Source organism: Porites lutea, chromosome 2 (assembly GCF_958299795.1).
Source record: "Porites lutea chromosome 2, jaPorLute2.1, whole genome shotgun sequence".
Taxonomy (NCBI): Eukaryota; Metazoa; Cnidaria; class Anthozoa; order Scleractinia; family Poritidae; genus Porites; species Porites lutea.
In genome coordinates this window covers 51,213,064-51,239,530 of record NC_133202.1, presented here as the reverse complement: position 1 = coordinate 51,239,530, position 26,467 = coordinate 51,213,064, and the positions used below count along the sequence as shown (strand labels likewise).

At 40.0% G+C, this 26,467-nt stretch overlaps 1 protein-coding gene across 1 annotated transcript; it reads right to left on the bottom strand.

The window, feature by feature from the left end:
• Window positions 1-18,477: 18,477 nt before the first annotated feature.
• On the bottom strand, window positions 18,478-19,080 carry LOC140926382 (uncharacterized). Its single transcript, XM_073376134.1, has one exon. The coding sequence runs from the start codon at window positions 19,078-19,080 to the stop codon at window positions 18,478-18,480; it is 603 nt and encodes a 200-aa protein (XP_073232235.1).
• Window positions 19,081-26,467: the final 7,387 nt, after the last annotated feature.

The following is a 26,467-nucleotide window of genomic DNA, read 5'->3' as shown; positions in this document are numbered from 1 at the left end:
TTCCAGTGAAAGAATAATTGATATTTAGATATGGACTTTAATTCGAAAGTATGCGGCCTGTAAACTGTGGTTTTAGATGTTTAAAAGACAGCTTATTTTTTTGGAAGTTGTACCGAGTATTGTTAATCCTGTAAACAAGCTTTATTCTCTTGCCTACAAAGTTCAACAGACCTTTTTCGTTCCGGCAATTAAAACATGAATAAGTGAACTACATGATACATCCTTCGTGCTTACTAAGTATTATTAGTTATTGAAATGTAGTTTATTTTGTAAAGATGCGTAACTTAAGCCTGGTTTCCATATGATCGCTACGATCGCTGTGATCGCTGCGATCGCTGAGAAAAAAACGTTTAGCGATCGCAGAGATCATAGCGATCATAAGGAAACCACTTTCCAGCGATCACAGCGATCGCAGCGACAACGATTGCTGAGATATAAAAAGTTCTATCTCAGTGATTGTTGTTGCAGTGATCGCTGGAAAGTAGTTTCCATATGATCGCTATGATCGCTGCGATCGGTGAACTTTTTTTTTTTTCTCAGCGATCACAGCGATCGTAGCGATCATATGGAAACCAGGCTTAAAGTAGAAGCAGTTGCGTTAGGGAATAAAATTAGAAGAAGCTAGTTAGTGACACTAATTACCTCGGTGGAGCGCGAAGTAAAGGATTCGCGACGCTCAGGAATGTATTAAAGTTGACTTTTTTTGACAAGATTGGGTAGGCAAAGTCTGTACGTTTTCGGTTTTATTCGGCTATTTGACGAAGTGAGAGCCGAATTAGTACGAGATATCTGGAGATCACTTCGATGTCTTTGATTTATTCTTTAACTTTTTCGAGGAAGAAAAAATTATTATTGTGGCTTTCCCGGGGTTTGAACCGATTCACCTGTGTGACCCGTCTGATCAGAGGAGACTCTAAGTTGAGGGATTAGCCGATTGCGCTACCCAAAGTGATTCAGCATTAGAAAAATAGTTACCAAATTATGCACTAGTTTCAGGACAAGATTGGGCGTGAAAGTTCGTGACTTCTCGGCTTGTTTCGGCTATTTCACGAAATGAGACCGGGGACTACTTCGTGATATCTTGAGATCACATCGAGTTTTAGTCTTTAATTTACTCGACGAATACTGATAGAGGATATTACGTGGCCGCACAGAGACACGAAATTTCTCTTCGAGTGTTGAAAAACATTTCACGAGTGAGCCCTCCTTTCGAACTGTTTTATGATGAATTTAAAGTTACAAAATGCTGCACAAAGACATTTTGTCTTTGTTGAGTGTTACGTAGTAAAATTGCTTTCATGCGTTGCGTGACTTTCTCGAACATTCTTTACGTTTTTCGATTATTCATGAATAATTAATTAGGGCATGTGAGTCAGCAGATTTGCATCAGTTACTGAAATCATAAAATATGTCTAAAAGCTACTACTATTCGCCTGCTTAGTATTTTCTAGAACCTTATGTCAAACGGTATACAAGTTCCCTGCGAGTTCTTTTGACGAAGTAAGTTTTTCTTCCCACGAGCTGGACTGCTGTGGTTAGTCAAGTGTGACGAAGGTCGATTTTCAGAGTTTAACAAGGTGGTAAGTTAGTAGTGGTGAGTTAAGGGTGGTGAGTTAACATCGTGTGAGTTGCAAGATCTTGAATTTTCCAAATCTTGCCGGCAAGATCTGGAATTTTCCTAATCTTGCCGGCAAGATCTTGAATTTTCCAAGATCTTGAATTTTCCAAATCTTGCCGGCAAGATCTGGAATTTTCCAAATCTTGCCGGCAAGATCTTGAATTTTCCAAATCTTGCCGGCAAGATCTGGACTTTTCCAAATCTTGTCGGCAAGATCTGGAATTTTCCAAATCTTGCCGGCAAGATCTTGAATTTTCCAAATCTTGCCGGCAAGATCGTGAATTTTCCAAGTCTTGCAAGCAAGATCTTGAATTTTCCAAATCTTGCCGGCAAAATTTGGAATTTTCCAAATGTTACCCACCGGCAAGATATGGAAAAAGCAACTAAGCACAAAGCCAACCCGGCAACTGATGACGTTCGTGTGGAGAACCGAAACCATGGTCACAAACTGTGACAATAACAACAGATAACAAAACAGTTTAAAGACTGTTAAGCTTATTCAAAGCTATTACCAAGGGAGGAACTACGCGCTCCTGTCAAAAGAAGCTAAAAGACTCACACTATCTTTAGAAAAACACTAAGCTAGAGTTTACTGAGTCACAATTCAATTCTCCATGGTAAGTTTATGTAGCTTCAGTTTAAGCTGCAGTTCACCCTTATTATTTTGGATCTGTAAGTCACTATCCGTGATAATTTCACATTCTGCAAAGAAAACAGACGAGCTGGGTCCAGCGTGATACAGCATTGCAGAAAAACATTGCACTCACGGACTAAAGAAAATCGCTTAGTTATTAAGATCCAGAAGGCACTTTGGAGAAAATTGGAACCCTTTTTAAGCCGTAATAAAAAAGCTTTACGCTTCAAAACAGGTCAAAGAAAATGCGCTTGCATCAGGGCAAATCCTGCCGACCAGAAAACAATAACCACAGTCAATCGATATGTATGTCATGACCTCTCAGTGTGAAACATGCGGCTAAAATCACATTTGCTCAGTATAAATGCAGAACCTTCCAGAGCGTAATCTACTCAGCAGATAAAAACAATTTTATTGGAATAAGCAGCATTTTGGGATGAGGTAAAAGTCGTGTAGGCCTACCACCCCCTTTTATTGCAGGCAAGATTAAGAAAATTCCAAATCTTGCCGACAAGATTTGGAAAATTCAATAACTTGCCGGCAAGATTTGGAAAATTCAAGATCTTGCCGGCAAGATTTGGAAAATTCATGATCTTTGCCGGCAAGACTAGGAAAATTCAAAATCCTGCCGGCAAGATTTGGAAAATTCCAGATCTTGCAACTCACCACTCGCTAACTCGCTGCAGTAACTCACGACAGATAACTCACCAACTTGCCGGTCCCCGATTTTCAAGTTCTGTGTTTACAAGTTGGCGGAAGCCGCAAGATATCTGAAGTTCAAGTGAGAGTTTGTTATTATTGGTAGAGGCTGTTTAGTTTTACTTAATTTCAAGTCAAGTTTGCGTTGGCGGATGCTGTGTTTTAAAGCTCTGTAAAGGCTATGCTCCTTTGGTATTAAACTTCCTTATGTATCGGTCAAATGGAAGCTCCAACATGCCCCCCCCCCCCCGGGGCATACCCCGGGCATTTGACACCTTTGCCGTCCAGGGGAGGAGGGAATTTGATGATCAGAGTCTTCCAGGGGGTGGGGAATTTGAACTGCACCCTCGATTTCATGTAAAAACTCTGGCGTGGTGAGCTATCATGGCCTGATGGGGACGCCGTGTTAGAGGATTTTCGTGGAAAAGATTGTGCCTTTGTGGCCAATTGGTTACAAGGAAAGGGCTGAAGCAAGCTTTGTGCCGTATTTGAAGGATTTAAATTTTAAAATTTTCAATTGGATTCAGGCTTTGAATGATTTTATTGTTGTGTTTACATTGAAATACAGTACCTATACCGGCGATTCAATACAACAACATAAAATGAAATAAAATAAAAAGCTCAGGTCAACTACTTTGACCTTCTGGACGTATGTTAATTAATAAGGTGAGCGATGATGCATGTCAGTGAAGTGGTCATGATGTAGTAATCTCAATAGGTGGAATCTTTTTTTATAGAACGCTTTGTATGTTGCATGATGAAGAAAAGCTGAGCATTCACTGACCTTGTAGCAGCGATTTCCGCCGCTTTGCATGAGACTTTTGTTCGTAGTAAATACGCTAACAGTGTTTCTCAGTTTTTGTTATATTTATAAAGATTTTGTTCGACAACTGAAGGCGTTTCCGCCGTTCTTCTGTCATTTTGTGCCTGTGAAATGTCCCCAGGGTGGGGGCATTTGATCACTTGAATGGGCCCTAGTGTGGGGCATTTGAACGGCATTTTGGTCCGGGTAGAGGGGAATTTGCACTAGAATTTTCAAAAAAGTCAAATGCCTGGGAGGTTGCCCGGGGGGGGGGGCATGTTGAAGCTTCGATTTGACCGATACATTATGTTAATCCGACATCCCTGCCTGCTGAAAGTCAGTGAATAACTACCCTCAAAATATTCGAACTCGTAACATCGAGTTTTAGCCAATTCCATGTTCAACGTGATTGACTCCTTACCCATGCATTACATATCTTTAATCAGCACATGAGACTGCTATGCTGGTTTTGAAGCCTGATGTGACTAAGAAAAATAGAGAATTCTTTTTTCACTGTTTGTTTTGTTAGACTTGTTATTCACCGCCAGTAACCTCATATTTGACTTAGGTCTAAACGTTTTGACCCAAGTCAAATACAAATACTATGAGTAGAAATATATTTCGGCAGTTTGATAATTTCCTTGGAAGGAAATTAATGTTAGGCTGTCAACCTTAACGTTGCTTGAAGCGTAATTTAATTGCAGATACATGTATTGAAAAGCCGACGTGATTTTTTTAAATCGTTTTAGGGAATTTTCTTGTAAACAATTTGAGTTGTTTTAGGTACGAATTGTTGAAGGAACAAAGTCCAACATCTTCACGTGCAAATTGTACATGTGTGCATGAATTATTTTTATAATTCTGTTTACTCGATTACTGCGTGATAACTCGAATTCCCTCACGTACGAACCACGAAAGGGGCAAAGTCCGACACTTTCACGTGCAAACTGTGTGATTCTGTATCTCATGGTGGCTTTTCACAGTAATGATAGTAACTTGAACGTATGAAGACATCTTTAGTTTTGTAACTAGTGCCTAAGCAAAGGCTCTCTTCTTTTAAGAAGCAAAAACTCGTAACACTCTTATAATTAAGTGGTCAGAGTTACTCAAGACCGTTTCATTAAAGTAGAATCGCACGTGATAACCTCGTGAATAGTGATGATGCGACCATCTACAACAATGATGAAAATCTAAGCTATTAGGTATTCGACGACCTTCATTATTTTAAGAAACCATGAAGAAACCTTGAAACCTTCGAGTCTTCCCTCTAAGCAACATTTGGTGAGTTGATTTTCATAGTACTTTAACAATTTGTTTATTTTGCACCAGATGTCTGACGGAAAGACAAAGAAAAGTGAATTTATCAGACCGAATCAGCTATGCGCTGCGGTTCTCGTTTTCATTAATGTACAGCAATACCCAATTTCGCACAAAACATAGCCTTAATTTAGGATTAAGACAGTAGATCGCCGATACTGTTACACTGAAGCATTCAAAATAGCTCATGCACGTAAAACGTGCCCATGTTTATGTTGGTAAGTGTGACATATTATATCAACTTTAATGTAGGTTCAAAACGATAATTGTAGGCGGATGTATGATTTTCACAGCTGTCCTCATACGGATGGCTGACATAATTGACACGCTAGTGTCAATTTGTTCAAGAGCTAATGTGACATTTGGCATCAGCCTACATGAAGTGTGTGTGCGGACGGGCGTACGCTACGTCATAACCAAAGTTTCTTGCGTCCATAGGTTTCTAGACTGTGAGCAGTCTCTTATTTTTCTTTGCAAATTTTCTGCACGCAAAACCTAAGCACGCGAGCGGCAAAGCCGCGAGCCGAGAGAAACGAGGGCGAAAGCCCGAGAAGAAAAAATAAAAGACTGCTGATTCTTTTGTTTTGTCTGGGGACAATGAAGCTGTCAAGGTAATTTAATTAATCAATTAAACCCGAGTAACTTGAAACGATTTATAAATAGCACATAAGCAACTGAAAAAAATAACACTTTCTTTAAATCCGGTAACATTGCCTTGAATTCGTTTCCCTTTAGGAAATGTACAGCAGTTTCCTCCTGTAAGATATCCTTAAAAGTTTTATTACTGAGATTACTGCTTGGTTCGCTATAGTTTGCAGCTGGATGTGACGCGTGACTGTTTCTCTCAACACAGACCAGTCAATTATCTGTCAACAGCTGTGCAATTGACCAATCGGTTACTCCGTTTCTGGGCTGACGGAGGGTTTGTTTACTACCAAAAAAAATCAGCAGTCCGTCTTTTCTCGTCTGGTCTCAATCCCTTATTTTAACTTATTTTAATAATAACGTCGTGGTTTGCAGTCGCGATGGATGAGATAAGAACTAGACGGATTTTAAGAGAAAAGGCGGACTGCAAGCAGTCTAATAGGTTTCCACTATGTCTAAGCAATGGGGCTTCCGCGCGCGCGCTTCGTGCGCGCTGAAGCTCCGCTATAAATCTGACGGCTTTCACCCTCACACATGAAACCACGATAAAGACGCCTCACCCCTAAGATGAGCAGTAAGATTTTAACCAGTGTTTATCAAAACGCGTTCTAATTAAGTCTTTTTTAGTCTGCCCAGCGCATCTTTTTTAGACTTTTTATAACACTGTGAACAGTCTCACGGAAGCATATAGGATACAATAGATGAATACATTAGATTCTTGTAAAGCGGATGAGTATTCACTTACTTGTAATAGCTCACTTCTTACTTTACGAGTTTTTCCGTTGCTCCATTTAAAGAAGAATTTCGCTAACTTCAGGTCATGGTGTGCTCTCAACTTCACGAGTACTCAGCAACTGACGAAGGAAACACTTAAGATTTCCGAAACAAGTCTTGCTATTAAATTAAGGACAGTTCTTAACACAACTCTGTGGCGAGTGACAATAATAATACAACATTTTAACTGCACTGCCACTGTATAAACTTTTTATAATCAGTATCATTCGTCTTCCATGCCTAAAACCGATTCCATTCCTTAATTTTTTACCACGAAGGGATTAATTTGCGGTTGAGGATAATTTGCGGTCCATTTGGTGATCATTTGTGGTTGGGTGTCGTTTGCAGTGCTTTAGAAAGTACTGTACTTGCAAATGTCGTTAATTGGTATTTGCAGCAACGGCAATCAAATTGTGGCAATATCAAAGCTTTTATTATGGGATAACATCAGCATCACTTATACCTGAATCAAAGGAAATGGGAAATTGAACTTTAGTTTTGGGCTTCAATCTGGACTCGTAGGCGAAACCACTGAAATGTTCTTGACAGCTATGAAAGTGTTCTTCGGTTAGAAAGGCACTTTTTATTGCTACTGGCTAGATCTTCCAGGATGCAGTAACTTACCGTTTTTGTAGCATGGTATGTTATGGCGTTTGTGATATATAAGCCAAGAAATTTCGGAGATATGATTGGTTAATAATGGTGGTATTTCTGCGTAACAGAGGTATAACAGAAAAACCGATGGTATAACGAGGTAACCATGACGACAGGACAGGCACGCTTTTTTGTTTCTTTCTTGTCAAAAAAAATGGCGGCCAGGTTTCCGGAAATTTGTAACGACAGGAGTCAACTATGAATTTGATATAAGGCCGGAGTGGCCACTGCATAACTTATTGAAACCTGATTGCTGTAATCCATATCTACTGTCCTTTGCCTATTTTTTTTTTGTTTTGTTTTCTTTGTTCTTTCTACGTTTCTTGAAGATGGAGGTGATGACCGCCAGGCGAGAGAAGGAGGAAGCACTAAATCGTCAGGAGGATGCACAGAAGATTCAAATGCAGAATAATATGATCGCAGCTAGTGGGATGCAAGTAGACCAAAGAGAAACATTCGAAAACAAAATCCAATATTTAGAGGAAGGTTTGCTGGAAGTGCAAAAATCGAACAAAGAACACACGGGAATTCTAAGAGATATTCAGCAAAAGATGCGCGAGCCTCACAAAGAACAAGTGCAAGTCGCTGTACCACACGATAGTCAGTACCTTAAGAAGGGGCTTAAGTTTGTCTCAAAATTAGCAGTGCAATCAGGCGATCTTCTTTGTGCTATTAAACCAGAAATAGCACCGATTGTTAAGCCAGCGAGTGTGTTAATTGGGGGCACCGCTGGGGCGATCTCAGATGTATGCTAGTAAGGCGTGGATAAATTCTGCTCGTAAATTCTCCTCGGTAAATTCTCTTCGTCGGTAATTTTGTTTTTACTGCTCATTAATCACATTAATCGTAAGTTATTTTTCAATTGTTTTGTATTCAGTTTTCAATTGTTCTGCTATTCCGATTTCCTGCCCAGATTATGCTCGAACATTAAACGCCTTCTTCTGCCAAAAGAATGCTCACCTAAAAAACGGTTTTTTTGCTCAAAATTCTTCAGGCAGAGTTTATCCAAGATTCATTTATACGGCATTAACTGAAACAGCAAGGGGGTACTTGCAATTGTGTTGTCTATTCGATTTTGCCGCGGACTGCTGTTCAAAACAGAGAAATCTGTCAGGCAGAGTGAGCAAATAAACGCATTTAATTAATAGATTAGTAACCTCTTTAAAAGCTGCATGGTAACTTTGAAACTGGAACCTTCATGGATGTATATGGTGATTTTCAATAATTACCTTCGGTAATGTTCAATGTAGAGTTTAGTTTATGTTAAGCATTCTTCAGTGAAACAGGTGATGGTTCCATCGTTCCAGTTATTAATTGGGTATGAGGATATATGATGTTTCATGAGAAATCGTAAATTCTGGAAATAAAAATCTAGAAACGTGATAACTTAGAGTCATTTAAATAGAATAAAATTTTACACAATTTGTGTGGTACATGGGCCAGCAGAGCCCTATACAGTGGAACCTCGACATAACGACGGGTCAAAGGACTGGCAAAATGTGTTCGCTATATCTAGGTTCTTTTTCATATATTTTACAATCACTGGAGTAAAGACATTTGTTCCCTATACCGAGGACCTCCTTATATAGAGGTTCCAATCGTTGCATCGAGGTTAAACTGTATTATCGATTAAAGGCGGCTTAAGGTTATTTAAGGCAATAGGCCTTTGCAATAGTTGGTCACCTGATCAACTTGTTGTAAATACGAAAACAATTTTGTTTTGAATTAAAAGAGCGTATGGAAATTAGGCAACCTGTTAATTTTCAGTCTTACAACTCAAAAGTAGCAATTTCAGTTAGGGGCTGGCGAAATTAGAAGGATTTGTATGGGAAAAACAACTTTTGCCACTCAGTCATGGTTGAGAGGTTTACCATACAAATCCGTGCAAACATTGAAATTCTCAAACTGTCATTAAACCTTTCTCTTCCGCATTACAGGGCTCAAATTTTCTGTTATGAACAAAGGAAAATTTGGGCCCCATAAGGCTCAAGGATTGACTCTACGACAGTTTGTAAGTTTCAATATATTTCAAGGGTTTGTATGGAAAACACTCGATCGTGATTGGGTGGCAAGAGTTGTTTTTCCCATATAAGTCCTTAAGATATGCGGCTGGAAATTTACAGGTTACCTAATTGCGTTCGACGTTAAGAGACCGCAACACGTAATCTTACTATTCATGTGGTACTTAGGTGTCCTGTGGTACTGAAAAGTGACCTTTGCGTCGTGTAGCCTGCGTAAAAAAAGTGGACAAAGAAGAAAAGTGGAAAGGGGAGGGGAGAAGAGGAAACGTTTGCCAGCAAACTCTATGATTCTGGAAAACGCCCCTCGATATTTCACGGTTCGGTTCATTTGTAAATTGACAACTCGTCAAGATAGAAGCCAGTATAACGAACAGATTACCGGATTTATAAAATTTGTTTTTCCTTTTTTTTTTTTAATTATTGTCAAGTTAAATTTGGAACGTTATGTGGCTTATCTCATGTGAAACCTTCTAAAAACGTCGCAAAGAAATGATTTGTCTTGAACAATTCACTCCGCCGGCTATGAGTTTTGCAGAGCGGCTGCTCTCCGGCCCGTGTCGAAAAGTTCTCTACAATACATGCCGCTAAATTTCCAATGAACAAGAAGAATCTTTTCACTTCAAAAAGTTGACAAATCGTTTGTCCATGGTGGCTTTAGCTAGTGTCGAGTACCGGTTTTCTGATTTACGTTGATGTTATCTCAAACTATCAGTTCAGTTTTCCCCGTCAGATCTGCACGCCGTCATTCCCAGTAAGCTGGTCTTCACTAGTCTCCACTGCTCGATATCTTCAATTAAACTTTGAAGGGGCTCAGATCTGATAAACCTTCGAACAAACACGATTCAAATAAATATGAGCCCAAAGCATATTTAATCTACAAGAAGAGATCAGATCAGACCAGATCTGCGATGCGCGTAAACAAAACTTTGATTGATGTACTGGTCGCTATTTAATCAACACTACCGGCACGCACCAAAAAGAAGCTGCGTTCCTGAGGGAACGCCGTTTTACAAAATCGTGGTGTTTGCGGGCAAGCGCTTCCTTCTCTCTTCTCCCCCTCCCCCGTCGTTCCTATTTTTTTCTCTCGCCCCAACTTTCTCGACGAACTCTCGAGAAAACGCTTGCTACGCAGGCTATTCGTCGTACGTCTGCATTTTCTACGCTGTGAATAACTCAGCTCGTGTTATTTACGTCATATGTACAAATGGCAATCGCCATTTTCGTGTGCACGTGCATCACCCTGGTTCCATCAAGGTCAACAAGATAATACAACTACATACATGCATAAATGACTTTATTTTATGTCGAATTTACACGGAGTAGCTGAAATCTTATATCTTCGAGAAAAGAAAAAAAATACAAATAATAAAATAACATTACTGTTACATAATAATAAAATAATATTACTTAGTACTAATTGTAAATCTGTAAATTCTAAGTACTATGAAAGGAGATGGTTCGTATTAGGCGTTTAAAACCAACCAGAGTGGACTCCGTATGTTCTCGGGTATAGACTTCCAAGTTTTACAGGCAAAATACTTAACCCTTTAAACCCTAAGAGTGATCTGCATGAAATTTCTCCTTATAATATCAATGCTTTAAAAAACAGAGTGGTCATGAGAATTGAGGTCATGATCAAGGAAGATGATTCTAATTGATTTTTCAGCAAATTCTCGCTACTACTTTTATTGAAACAGTATAGGGACAGTAAATAAGAATCTCAATTTTGATTTTAGGGTTTAAAGGGTTAAAAAGGTGAAGACCATAAGAGGTGGAAGCAGGTCTACACAATGACAATATATCCTGTCTTGTAAGAGAGTAGACCGTGAGAGCAACGTTAATAAGTCCTTAATTAAGATACGGAGGGTAGAAATTGATATGGATACATTTATGAATCGTGATTAACATTTTGTACTCTCAGTTTGTAAAGTGGTGTAGCTGCTGCTCTATCTAATAGATGACTGTATGTTGATTCCCTGTCATTAAAAACTACACGCAGTGCACGCTTATTCAATGACTCAAGTTTTTCGCTATTCGTAGAACTACAGAAGTACCATACTACAGAGAAGTACAGTTTTAACATGGTGGAGGCGTTTACAAGCTTGCGGAATCTCACCATAACATTCAGTTTATTGTTGACTTTTTAACAAATAAGCGAGAATTATTCATCAAAATTCAATTGACTATCGATAGTCATTCCCAGGAGACCAAGCGAGTCTTAAGTCGTAAAAGAGGACTGGTGATCAGTAGACCCCATGTCTATGGCACTTCTCGCTGCATTGACTATTTTCCAATTGCCCATAATACACTCTGTTTGCCCCCCAAATTTTGCATAACTTATTGTCTTGAAATGCTCTTGGGAAATGCAATACTCTCAGGAGCATTTAAAAACAATGGTTTATGCAGAATTTGGGGGGCAAACAGAGTGTATTATGGGCAATTGGAAAATAGAGAATACGGTGGTCAAGAGCGTAAAGATCAGTATCCGAGTCATATAATTGCTCGTTGTTTGCATATGCATGAAGCTTAACCTAAGATCAGGCCCAATTTGAGCGGTTGTCATACATTCTCTCTAACGGCTACCGCTAAAATTGGGCCTGATCCAAACTTATTCACGTTTGTGCTCGTTACGGCCAGATTTAAACCGTAACGCTGATTGCCTGTTAGAACAATGCCACAAGATCTGATTGGCTGTCGGAAACCCCGGAAGTTGAAAGCGCTTATTCCTCGCGTGGTTGTTTTCGTGAATGATCCGTCGTCGGCGGAGAGAAGGATCGATTTTGCTGTCTTTTTTATCGTGTTATGGTCTTATGGTAGGAAACTATGCCTTAATATGTGCCATGGAAATTCAGAAAATTCATATGGTTACGGAAAGTTTACGGAAAGTGAGTGTACCGCGGAGTTGAATCCCTCTGCAAGTTGTTGACCGCTAACAAGGTGCCTTTTGATTTACCAACAAACGGGTGCAAATCAAAATACTGTCCATCGTAAAACTGGTTTCATTTGAAAGTTTAGCCGGGAGGACTTCTCTGAACGGCGTACGCAAGCGGAAGCTCACAACGAAAGAAACCTCAATCGCCAACTATGAAGTATTAGACGAAAAATATCGCATCGCTGTTCAAGGAATTTTCAGTGTTAACAGACTGGCTGTTTGCCTTCGCTTTTTGTAAAAAATAAACCAGGAAAGCTGGTGTCCTCGCTCTTTGGCTGTTTGCTTTTGTTTTTAAAGATTTATGTACTGAAAATCGGGGAAAATTCCCGGGGAAAATATTAAGGCAACGGAAAAGTAGAAATTTCAGTATTTTAAATTCCAACGCGCCTAGCCAAAATAATAAAACTAGTAGAACATCGTGTCGCCGTCTTTCCAAAACTTTTTACCTTCTACGCCAACAGAAATAACCTTCGAGTAATCTCGCAAGAAGTTAAATGTGATTGTGCTGACTGTTTTATTTTTAGCTGAAAAAATTAACAGATAAAAACTATTTTTTAGGTCAGCAAGTCTGTATTTTTCCCACGCGTGAAAAATCTGCATACCAGAAAAACAAGCAACGGAAGTAATTTTGGTTGGCTGATTCGGCAAATGTCAATCAATCAAAAAAGTGGGCGGCAGACGTTTCGTAGAAGGTTTGTATCAGGCTCTCTTTTCGTTTCGCCGTGCCCGCCGCAATATTATTTACAAAGCGAAACGAAAATAGAGCCTGATATCAGGTTACATGAACAGGGGTCTTTTTTGCATGAGCATGCGCACTACGACTTGATAAACAGCACGCAACAGGTCACAGCTACGTGGTGCATATATAGAGAATACTTCATGGAAAGTGCTGGCGTACGGTATTTACGCACGAGTTGTTGACGTATCAGAAATCGAACGAGTGAGCGCAGCGAACGAGTAAGATTTCTGATGCAAAAACAACGAGTGCGTAAATACCATACAAAGCACTTTCCATGTGGTATCATGTTTATTATATACATAATGAGACATTCATCATTTTGACGGCCTTTTTATTTTAAATCTTTCAAAAATGCGAAAATTTGCCGCTACACACTTACCGCAAAATGACAACGAAAACTAAGTATCATCTTTTTAGTAAAAACGTTTGTTAAAAACATAAATGACGGTAAGGATATGAGGTAATCCAAGAACTATAACTAATCTTGACTGGTTGTTCTCAATGCACAATTGAAAATGAGTGAATTTAAGTAAAATGGCCGGTTTCAATATAAGCTTAAGCTTAAATGAAAGGCAAAGTAGCTCCGACAAAAAGCACAACAAAAGCTTACGCCTCGTTCTGTTTTTCCCTTTCCGCTGTTGTTTCGCCGGCTCTCTACCGTTTTCTTTATCGACAGTGAAACAAACGAAACTATTCCACTCCATTTCCGAAATGTTTTTCACTTTTTTAGCGAGAAAAAATCTTAAAGGAAAAACTTTTCTCGCGAAGCGGTGCTGCAAGCTGCAATAAAAGGCGGGAATTTTGGCGCGAAACTCACACACCTCTGTGGCTTCTCATTGGACGTATCATTTTTCTCACACGTGAAAAAACATCGTTCGCGATTCTGATTGGACGTATCATGTTTTTCACGTGTGAAAACCATCGTTCGTTCTCTGATTGGCTAGAACTAATTTCCGTACGAAAATTTACGACATAGCTTTTTGGTGATTATTTCTCAGTATGTATATAATAAAGTCATTGGAACCAAAATCTTCACTTTGAAAGCTTCCTTGAGATTCAAATGGTAGCAGGAACTTAGGAAAGACCTTCGTTGTACAAAATAAGTAAAGATCTGGTGATTTTAAGTGGAGGCTGATGCGCTGAACGAGGTGAAAGAGCAAGTTTCTCAAGGATGTCTGACACGAACATGGCTGCTTGTTGTTGTTGGTCGCTCGAATCGTCTCTTGATTCCCCTTCAAGAACCGCAAATTTTGTCATGGAATGCATTGCTGATAGGTAGGTATTGAGCAAAATGTTCTTTATTTAGTGTTTGTCTATAAATCGGATGTAAATTAGTTTCTCCATGCTGTAGAGGACTTCTGTCAATAATTTGCGAATAGCTGATTTAGCCATATTTCGGGAGTGGATTCATAACGATCAGCGGGTGACTACCACGCCGTTATCAGTTGGAATAGAAAGGTGGTCCCTTAAGTATTTTAGCGATACAAAGTTTGTTTATCGGAAAATTGTAGAAGTTCTTGTTTTTCTGTGGGCTAACATTGTAACGTATCTTTTACAGGAATTTTCTTTTAGCCAGAACTTTAGTGCTCTAATAATTTTGAACTTTTGGTCAGTATCACATGTTTACTGTACGTCTTGGGAGAACTAACGGTTTGTTTCATCAAAATCGGTCAAAAGGTTCGACTTTAATTTCGGTCCTATTGAATGCAGGTTTGACTGTGACTCATTGATATTCTTTTTTTTTTTTTTTCTAGACATACGGAGTGACTACCACCAACACCTCACCAGGTGACTAATCTACGTCTCGTGTGCTCTTAATTTTGTAGCTTCAAAGTGCTGGGAAAATTGTAGAACATATATTAATTCACTGCTGAACTGAGCACATGCTGACATGTCCAGTCAGACTTGACATGGATTTGATAAGCATATGTATTTTATAGAGTATCTTTTCAATGTCTACTCTTGAAGTGAACTGGAACATTTAGTAATTTTATTAATAGGTATAGTCCTACTGTCTAGAATTGCTTTACTAAATAGTTATCTAACTGTTCAACAGCGATGCTAAAGCAATCCTATCATGTCCTTGTTATGACTCTTTCTAGACTTTCAATGCCTTACCCTCAACCACGGCAAGATATATACCTGCAAAGCAATTTATCAGCGTTTTGTCAGCACTGCTAAATTTGCTCCAGGAATTCAGAAACGAAACAAAATTATTAACTTGTGCGTAAGTTGCCACTGCAATAAGTCCACTATAACTACCATGTTGATGGCTGTCAAAAAGTGCTATTTTGTTTTGTTCATTGCTAAAGCAAAGCAACATGGACTTGTCGGGAGGAGTTATTAGTATTGCACATAGATTTTCTTCACTTCTGCATATGCGATTGAGCTCATTTGTGAGAGAGGCTGGAGAAACAATCCCAATGTCCCGTAAAATTGTTAGTCCAAAGTTATCTTGTCTTGTCTGCAGGGCCTCCCTGGCATCCAGATTAGGCTGATGAGAAGGCATGGCCAAGGAGTTGTAATGGACATTTCCGTCCCCCATGATGTTGGCAAATGATGCAATGGTGTTCATAATTCCTTGAGGAGAGGGCATTGGGAGTTCACCATGGAGAAATTTCATAGCCCCAATGGCTGCAATGACAGTACATGCATTGCTCCCAATTGGAAAACCAAAAACTGTTGCTTGGGAAAGATGATAAGGTAAGATGTATTCAGCAATGTGTCCATAATGGACTGTGGTTGCAAAGCGGTTGAATGTTTTTTAGTCGATATACATGTATCAAGGGTCGCACACACACCATTACTGCATCTGGGGCATCTGACTGCACTATTCTTTGGATATGTGTGTCCCTTTCTTGGGTGACCACATCGTTTGCATAGTTGTTGTCTGTTGGGTGTTGTGCTTGCTGGGGCAGGTGGCTGGATGTGCGATGGACATCTCCACTAGGCAATGCAGTGCCTAAGTGACCCTCTAGTTCGCTGTCATCTGCTGGTAGGTTCTTGGATTGTTCATTTACACTTTCTTTTTCTTTTAAGGTTTAGAATAGCTTCCTTGGCAGTTTTCGAAAGACTCTCTGTTTTTTTTACAAGGAACGCTTGACAGAGGGGACAAAACTGTATTTCGCCAAGGCAGGAATGATGGAAAGAATGTGAACAGCCCTCAAATATTTTCCCAGACAGATCTTCATTTATGTTGCACCCTGGTAAATCACATCGTCTGCTTTGGTCTGGAATGGTGCTTGTGCAGTATCCCAGAGGTAAGACTTTAGTCTTGACAGGCTCATCTCCAAATATCTTGGGCAACAACACTTTTGTAGTTTTGCCTTGAGTAGAGACTTTTGCTTTCCCTGGGTTCTTGGCTATTTTTCCTGTAAATATGTTTGCAAGGATGTTTGCACATTTGGCCTTCAGACTTTTGAGGTTATTAAGTGACCACTGCGGTTTCTTGGGTTGGGTGAAGTGTTCTTTAAAGTGCTGCTGTTCCATTTTTGACTGAAACACAACTTTCGCTTTCTTCTGTAGTTGTTCAGCTGTGTCGTGGGTGTTGGTTTTAGAACGTATGATACCATGATTGTTTTCTACAGGATACTCATCAAAGATAACCAAATTGGTCAGAAGCAGTTTATATAAGGGAGGATGGTGCATACCCCAGTAAGAGCACATAGGAAGCCAAACTAGTGGGGCCTTATTGTAATGATGTCTCTTAAGACAAACAAACATCACTCATATCCTGATCATTGCATTCAGATACTCTTGAAAGTTATTTAGTTTGTAAGTGACACTGTAGATGGAAAGCACAAGTGGTAGATAATTGTTGATCAATTTCAAAAGAGTTCTGTATTCCAAGTCCTTGCAAAAACAAAATTTGCTCTTAACGCTGTCCCTGATAAAAAGCCATCCACAGTAGACCACTTCAAGTATAAGACTGATTCTCCAGGGCTTAGGATTCTTTGCCAATTTGCTTTTTGGAAAGAGATTATTATTACAGACAGTCTCAAAAAATTGCCGATAATCATTAAACACAGTTTCTCTTCCATTTAAGGAGATCTGAAGGGGTCCAATACACGGAATTATGGAAAGAATTCCTGGTTGCCCAGATGTACTAACGTTCATTTGTTGTTGTATAGGTCTAGAAGAGCAGAATCTTGCATATGAATGGTCTGTAGGGCACACTAGAGGATTCTCAAAGACATCAGATGGGCAGCAAAATTTCTGAAGGGTTTCGTAGATGACTTGTCTGGAACTGAGCAGGCCAGTCACTAGGTTGAGGAATAAGAAATAACTTGAGATATTCAGAAAGTTTGGTACTCAGTACAAGGTCAAATGCAGCATCAAAGTCATTTTTGCTTTTAAAAAAGTTAACAAGGTGTACATTGTCCATTTGTCTCATAGTCTGAACAGACTCATGGTGGCAGTATTCATAAGCAGTTACCCTGTGTCTTTCAAATTCGGGATTGAAAAAGGTGTCAGTTATCCAAGGAGGCATCAGGGATGAATATGTTAGAGTTAATTTGTGCATAGTAGATGGTCCAGAGACTGTGTTTATACAAGAAGTAACATTGAGACCAGAAGGATTATGATAAGTTGAGACATGACAGGCAGGTATGGCTGGAAAATTTTTGAAAACTTTGATGATGATAGTACAAAAGAAATTGGCATTAGTGAGTTCCTCGTCTTGTGTTCGTCTTATTGAGTGAATGGTTGTGTAGTCATCTACAATTAATACCAGTTGCCACTTGTTTATAATAGCTTCTGCCACCACGTCGTCAATCTTTTTGCCTGCATTCTGGCTCATTGTGTTCATAACGCTGCACACTTTACTCCTACTACAAGCTCCTCCCACTACTTGCTCTGTCTGCAGACCTTCCATTTTAATATTGGACAGCCTCAAATAAATAGAATGGTCAGTCTGCAGCCAGTTACACACTTGGCTGAGGTCATAACATAGCTTGTAGAGGATTGTGACAGTCCTTTTTCGATTTAACGCAATTCGCTCTGTTGAATGTTGTTCCGCTACCTCGGCCGATATTTAGTCTTGGCCGAGATAGGGCAGCATACCCAGCGAAGTTGAAATTACCTTTTGTAAGGTAAAAAAGGAAAGAACTTACATAGGCTGAGTTGATGTGAAAAAACTAGCGAGTAAATAAGACAACGATTATTATACTTTGCTAAAGGAAATCCGAGCGTAACAAATTGACCAATAATAAGGATTTCTGACAGATACTATCTCTAAAATGACTAACCTACGCCTAAAGCGGAAATAATCACGAAACAGAAAAATGATTGTTTATATAACGTTCAGTGGCGTGACGGCACACTCCTCGCCTGGTATTCGAGAATACCACTGCTGACTAAATTGTTCGTTAAAGTGAGACGAAAAATAAAGAGGGAAAAGTGTCAGTGATCCAGCTGGATTCATTGGGTCTCTGACGGCAGCTGGGTGGTTTCTGTAACTGGGCGTTTGAAATGCCTCCTTGAGCCTCCACGAACGGTTACTAAGTCCAGCCTGCGCACCATTCCGTCGCTGTCGGCTTGAGCTCTGGTTACTCGGGCGAGAGGCCAGTCATTCCTTGGGGCGTCTTGCAGCGGAGAATGACTAGGTCGCCCTTCTGCACATTGCGGGTCGTAATTTGCCACTTTCAACGCGGTTGCAGCGTTGGAAGGTACTCTCTCCTCCATCGCGACCAGAAAACATCGGCTAGGTATTGGACGCGTTTCCATTGTTTGTGCGAAAGGTTTGCAGCACTGAATTCCCCAGCTGGCGGTTTCAGGTGTTGCGGCATATGAGTCAGCAATGTCGCTGGGGTCAAAACTTCAGGCCCGTCTGGATCGTTGGAGACTGGAACGAGCGGCCTAGCATTGACGATAGCCGATAACTCAGCCATCAGGGTTGTTAAGATTTCGTGTGTGAGGTGTTTCGGCGAGACATCCGCTAACATGGCTTCCAATACTAGTCTCGCCACGCCTATCATTCTTTCCCATGCACCGCCTGTGTGCGAAGCGTGGGGTGGATTAAATAGCCACTCGCAACCTTCTTTCAGCAGATATCTTTTAACAGGGCTAGCGTCGGAAGGTTTTAGCACTGCTTGAAGTTCGTTGCATGCTCCTACGAAGTTGGTGCCGCAGTCTGAGCGAAGCCTGATGACCGGTCCCCTTATAGCTAGGAATCTGCGGAGTGCATTAATAAAGCTCGAAGTATCCATAGACTCAATGATTTCAATGTGTACCGCACGGGTTGACATACAGGCAAATAGTACGGCCCAGCCTTTGCTGTGAGCAAGGCCCCCTCTGGTCCTCCGGGCGCAAATCTGCCAGGGGCCAAATACATCGAGCCCAACATAGCTGAACGGGGGCGCGGGACTAATTCAGTCCACGGGTAGGTCGGCCATTTTCTGGATCTGGCATTGACCTCTCAATTTCTTACATTTCACGCACTTCTCAATGATGCTGTTAATCAATCTCTTTGATCCCAAGATCCAGTACCCACTTCTGCGAAGTGCACCGTGCGTTAGAACTCTTCCCTGGTGCTGTACTCTTTCGTGGTAATGTCTGATCAGAAGAGATGAGACGTGGCTCGACTTGGGAGGGATAATGGGGTGCCGCTCCTCGTTGGCTAGGTCTGCTTGGTAAAGTCTTCCGCCTACTCGAAGAATTCCATCTCCGCTTATTATGGGGCTCAGCTTCTCTAAAACGCTTAGTCTGGAAACCTTTCCTGAGCGTTTGATGCGTTCAATGTCCTCGCCAAAGGCTTGCCGTGGGACACTTTTGATGATGACAACCTTAGCTTTATCATAAGACTGGATGGCGGTGACATTGTCCTGCGAGAGTGTTTCACTCTTTGATCGTGTCTCTCATCGGTCATTGGTGACAAAATAGAATTAAATATAGTATTGGCTCCAGCCCTAGTGCAGAGTGCTTCAAATTCATCTGGATCATGTATCGTAGGCTTCTTATGGAACTCTTTGTACATAGTTTCTTTTAAACACTGGAACTCCCTTGAGAGGTCGCACCCTGCAAGTCATCCAGTGAATGTATGAGTAAATAAAAAGTGATTGTGTCTGTCTGCCTATCTAGTAACTTGTATTACAGTCCTTTAGGCTTTTTTTTTCTGAGTGTCTATCTGTTTGCTGGCCTCTTACTCAGACGTTTTGCCTTCTATGCATGTCTAGTCTACCTGTGTATCTGTGTGTACCTGTGTGTTTGTCTGTTTGGGAAAATGACAGAATGGGATTTTGCTTACTTTTTAAAAGCATTTTCACCCTTTCATCTACTTCATCAAACAAGTCCGGGGGGAATAGCACCCGACCACATGGCCCTCTTAAAATCTGCCCAAAGCGTGTATTGTCCACTTGTCATGTAGACAACGATAATGTCTCCTCTGCCGTTTGAGTGCCTGCGTTGGATGCCGTTTCCATTTTCCTTTGTGATTGTATTTTTGACTTTTTTGGGCGCCCGGCTTTTGCGCACTTCGAACCCACTCGCTGAAATTTGCAATGATATATTTTTTTAACATTTACGTTCCTTTCCCATTTCAAAACAAAGGAAATTGAAAGTGTCTTCTTACATCAACAAACGTTTCGGCACTTTGTTTAGACTTTGCTGATGTCAGCGCAATCCTACAAGCGCTACATACACGCGCGCTGTTATCTAGGTCAAGTGGGGAGATGAAATTGGATAGTATCTCGTGGTAGGTTGAAGTCGGTCTACTTTGCTTTTGTTGAGACCATGTTAATGTTTTTTTACAAACCACACATTTTATTAAATTACGCGCACATTGGCCAAGACCAACGAGCAAAAATAATCGCCAAGATAACCTTAAAACGCGCCATTTTGATGAAGGCAGAACCTGTGGTGAGCCTCCATGCCAATCGTTTGTTCAGCGGTCGCGCATGTTCATGCAAAAAAGACCCGTGTTGGTTACATGAAGCTTCAGTTCTTTGAAGACATAGAAAAGGTCATTTAAGAAGATATTAAAGACATCGGTCTGAGTACACTTCCTTGTGATACACCTCTTCTTACAGATTGCCAGCTAAAGTATGCATAGCCGACTTTCACCCTCTGCATCCTTCCGCTCAGTAATCCTCAAGTAGCGCGCAAGCGCTACCGTTCTAACAAAGAGGGGAATTTCATATATCCCATGATGCTTCGCGGCTAATTTTTATCTTCTCTTCGCGGATGAAAGAGCGTTTGAGCGTTTCGAAAGAGATTTTGAACTAGCTGAATTTCAAGATGGAGCTCATCCAAGGTAATTTTCAATGTGCCCTGTAAACCTTTGGTGTCTGATCGATAATTTTAAATGTTTCCTTGGTCATTTGAAGCATTATTAATCTCGTCTAGGACTCTGTTAAACCATTGGCTGTTTTAACTCGCAAGTGAATACTTATTTAGATGACCTGTCTTTATTTTAGCGAAATTTTGCTCTAATAAATAATTCATATCGGTGGACGAGGGGTGCCTGATTTTAGTTCCACGCTCCGACCTCTTTCGACCTCGCGATTTTTATCGGTTTGACCGTTTTGAAATATCGCATTTTCTGCCCTTTCTCCGATAAAAAGCAAGTCGAAGGTGTCAATTTCTCTATGCCAAGTCCTGCGAAGATAGGGCTTTTTTTCTTGAGTTCGCTCTTTTTTCGCTTATCGAAATACATATATGAGCCCATGAAGATATTATGAATGTGTAATTTCGATGGTTTCTAGTATTAAAACGTTTTTGTTTCATTTTAGGTAAAATTGGTTTCTCATTGTGGCTTCCGGTCGCGAACGCGCGTTGCGAACTTAAAAGGACGTACAGACGATCAAATGTCATGGAATGGCATGCTGTAAGACCTATAAACCGGCCTATAAAACCTTTAGAGACATTTTGATCGTTGTTTTAGGATCTGTTGTAGCAAAGTAGTGGGTGTTTTGTATAAGTATTTTGCCATTTCTTTAATAAAGCTAATTTATGTTCGTGTTTGACAATGATGCTTAACTGGTGTTTTGTTACGAGCAACATTTGGTACTATGATTTTTATTTTTGTTTTATATCTCCTTTGAATTTTATCTCCGATAGACGTCTTTTTGTTCTTTGATGATCTCGGTATTTTCGACTGCATAAGCCGAACTTGTTGAGGTAATAGCATCTACTGTCACTGTACGGCGAATGTGTTCACTGCATCGATGAATTATTGAACTGACAATGAGCACCGCGATCACAAACGAGCAACAAAGAGAAACCGTACATGTACAATAGATATTTATTTCAAGACAAGCAAGTAGTTATGTTTCATTAGAATTAAGCCCCGTTGGTGCCGAGTTAGTGTCGAGGTCAAGTTTGGTCTAGGTAAATCATTGATATGTATAAGGTCGAGTCTATGACGTCACCTATTGTTTTAATTAATTAATTTAACCCTTTTAACTGGCAAATTGTTTGGGAAGGTGAAAGCCGCTAAAAATACTACCAACAAAGAATTTTATTTCTTGGCATCGATCTTAATAGGATGAAGTCAAAAATTGACCCAGAATGTTTGTGGATATATATTTTCCTTGAAGCTACAACGCATTCGGTACCAAAAAACCCAAATTCCTATTTTTGAGGATTTTTTAAAAAATAAAAACTGGACAAAAATATGCTTCAAAATAGTTTCCTATAAAGTTTATCACCGCATGATTACTCCAAACAGCAACATTTTTCAAAGCCCGTATAAAATATCGATCCAATGTCACACAGGCTTGGTTTTGAGACCCAGAAAGCAGAATAAACAGGGTAAGAACTATGAAGAAACATAGGCACGTTAAACATGCATGAGCTATTGTAACTTTAATGCTTCGGTGTAACCTTACCAAGAGTGATGAATCTACCTTTTTCGTCCTAAATGTAGATTGGGTTTTTGTGCAAAATTGGGTATTACAGTACATAAATGAGGGGGGTGAATAGGGGTATGCAAATCCGCCGATCCGTGGTATTTTTAGGCCCGATCCGTCGATCCGACTTAATTTTTGTTCAAATCCGAATCCGTGTTACTTGAAAAATTTTTCCTGGTATAAAGAAAGTAGCGTTGTAGCATGAAAAAATGAATTACTTAATATCGTTGTTCTGTAATCGCAACAGATGCGGGACTTCATGTTTAAGAAGTTTTCGTTCAAGTTTCAAAACGTTAAGGTGATTCCCTGGTTTTGCACTTCGCATCTCTTACTGCGCATAAAAAGATGGCCTCCGTAAAAAAGAGCATGTGAAGTAACAATATTAAAATGAAGTTGACCGAAGAGAAACGCTATTGCAAATTTTGCTTGCGGTTGTTTCTTGTCGAGGTAAGACTCAGTGTGGTGGGAATGTGCATAACGTAAGCAGTTCGCGTGTTACTGAGTTCGACTTCCTCACGGAGAACCTCGATAGTGGATGTTTAATTTGTGCTTATTCACTTTGATTTTTATTTAAACGCTTTCTTTATCACATTGTGTCCTAAATGTGACATCTCGATGTAAATTCTGTGAAAACGGATTTTTTAATACTTTCTTCCACCTTTTGCTTAAATTCTATTTTGAAGCACGCCCCAGTCCTCTCTCAAAAATCAAGGAAAATGCATTTGGTGCGCACTTTCTGCAGCTCTACCGCAAAAACGAGTACGGTGAGCCCCATTTTTTATTTCATGATTTTAATAAGGACAGTGCTTCCTTTCGGTGAGAAAAAAATTGGCACAAATCTATGTTCAGTTTTTTGGCAATTTTACTAAATTGTACGGATTGAGCTATCACGTGTCGAATAGCGCGTGTCTAATTTAATTCTACTTTGGAGCGTAAAGTAAAAACAAGGGCATTAAAAGGCATTTTTCTGGTACGTAAGTGGATAAACAATACATTAAAGTCAAATTCTGTGCGATACCACATGGATCATTGAAAAAATCTTTCCTTTTTGTCTAGTTTTGGGCTGCGCGCGGCGTTTGTCAAAGGGTCCAAAATAGCCACATTTGTCAGCATTGTGACGTCAAAACGAGCACGGTGACCCCCACTTTTTATTACCTTTTTATCATCTTCTTGACTTGTTACATCAGAGTACCAAAGTTTCATCTACAATCTGTGTTAGGTTCTTTTACTAGGGAATCACCTTAAGCATTAAGGACAGAGCTTATAATGTTTCTTCCAACAATACAGATTTGACTAATCAAACAGTCTGCAAGCTTGAAAAATGAAAGTATCTGGTATTGCGTAAAAGATTTTTCAATAAATTTGCTTACTGACATCACTTTGGACATGCTTCTAGTCGAGCCACAAAATTCGGAAAAGGCAGAACTCAACTTCATGGTAATTTGCTTACCAGTAAATATTTTCCATGGTTAATCTTGGAAGTCTTGAGACCATAATCTTTTTCACTTAGCAACAGACGGGTAAAAGGGTTAGCCGCGGCAAACTGCATTTGTTTTTTGGTGCAAATACAGAGTTTCGTTTACTCGTAGTTTGTTTTGTACTCAATGATCGTCAATTTTAGCATTAAATATAAGGAGCAAAATCCAGTTTATCATTTCACCGATCAATTTGTAAATTTGATTTTTTTATAGTTCATGAGTCGCTGTCAATCCTAACATTAAATGTGAGGGCCCAAAAATCCAGTATAACAGTCCAGCGGATGTGATTACGAAAAATAACTCTCATCTTACGAAATGAATGTGGGAGGCGCTGTGGGCTAATGGTTAGTGCGCTGGACTCTGGATCGGACAGTCCGAGTTCGAACCCTGGCCGGGGCACTGCGTTGTGTTCTTGGGCAAGACACTTTACTCTCACAGTGCCTCTCTCCACCCAGGTGTATAAATGGGTACCGGCGAAATAATGCTGGGGGTAACCCTGCGATGGACTAGCATCCCATCCAGGGGGAAGTAGAAATATTCCAAGCTGCTTAATGCTACGGAAACCAGGATAAGCTCCGGCAGTATGGGCCACTTGGCACGAAGCTTTACCTTTTACGAAATGAGTCTGTTGTTTATTCGAACTTGTCTCCCAAAGCGAGTGGAAACTCCAAACAAGAAAGGTTGATTTCCCGTCGGTAAAACAACTAATTTGACGATTTTCAAGACGATATTTGTCTGTAAAATGGAGCTGCCGTTAGTGGGAAAACGAATTTGTATGAAAACAAAAAGTAAGACTTCTCGCTTCTCAGCGAACTGATGCCCTTCAATTGGAGTATCTTTAGTTTGTAAATCATAGAAATTTCAGAATGTCAACTTTCCTCAAATTATAGAGCATCAAACTCCCGACTTTAACCATACATTTATTGTAAATTTTGCCGTGTTTTCCCTCAACCAATATGGCGACAGAAACCGTGAAAAGGTCTATTAAGTTAACGATCAAGACAAGCAAACTAGCTGAAATAGTTTCGAAGAGCATAATTTATATCAGTTCATGTATAAACCAAATATAAAACTTACCGAACGTGCTCGCGTAGCCGTGTTCACCACACTTCCTCAATGACTGGAATCGACGCAGCATCGAAACTTATTTTTTTCAATAAAGTAGTCGCCTTTGGCACCTTCGTGGTAAAAGGCTACACACTCGATAGTTCTAGTTCCACTTTGCAATTTAGACAATTTACACGAACGCATTCACAGATCTTGTCAGGTCACTTAGCATTACCGCCATTACCTGAACCATGTGTCACCATGCAGGAGCCATGCACAAGGTTGCCAGAATACATGTATATGCGTCGGGTCACGAGAAAGTCTCTTCCGGAAACCTCGGAAGTGGAACGTTAGCCGACAAAACACCAGCACATTAACCAAGGCCGACCGAAAATTGATGATCCGATCCACAATCCGAACTTCTAGACTGACAGAATCCGGAAACCGGTCCAAAACTTTCAGCTGACCCGCGATCCACGGTATTTTTCAAATCCGCGAATCCGCTCGATTTATCGCCGAAATCCACAATCCGTGAGCTTTTTAAGGTCAAATCCGCCGATCCGCGAACCTATTCACCCCCCTCATAAATGAAAACGCGAAACGCTCAGCTGAGTCGATCCTCAAGCTATAAAAAAAAAAAAATGACAGTGTTGGACTTTGCCCCCTTTCGTGGTTTGTACGTGAGGGAATTCGATTTATCACGCACAGTAATCTAGTAAACAGAATTATAAAAATAACTCATGCACACAATTTGCACGTGAATATGTTGGTCTTTGGCCCTTTTACAATTCGCACGTAAAAAAAGGGCAAATTGTTTACTACAAAATTTTCTCAAACGATTTTAAGAAATCACCTCGGCTTCATTACAACATCTGCAATTAAATTATGTTTCATGCCACGTCAAGGTTGATAGCCTAACATTTATTAACTTCCAAGAAAATTATCAAACTGCCGAAATATATTTCTACTTATATCATGTTACTCCACTCAATAAAACAGTATCTAATTATTGTGTCAACTAGCTTCTTGCAATGTTATCCCCTCACGCTACTGTTTCTTCTTAAGTTACGCATCTTTACTAAATAAAATACGTTTCAATACCTATAATACTTAGTATGCAGGAAGGATGTATTATGTTGTCCACTTAAGCGTACCCAACGACGGTGTTCTCCTGAATGCACTGAAAACACTTTTTAGGCTATGCAGAGTACTTTTAGACCTGTAGAAATACATTCTAATCGTCGCTATAAAACTTATATCTT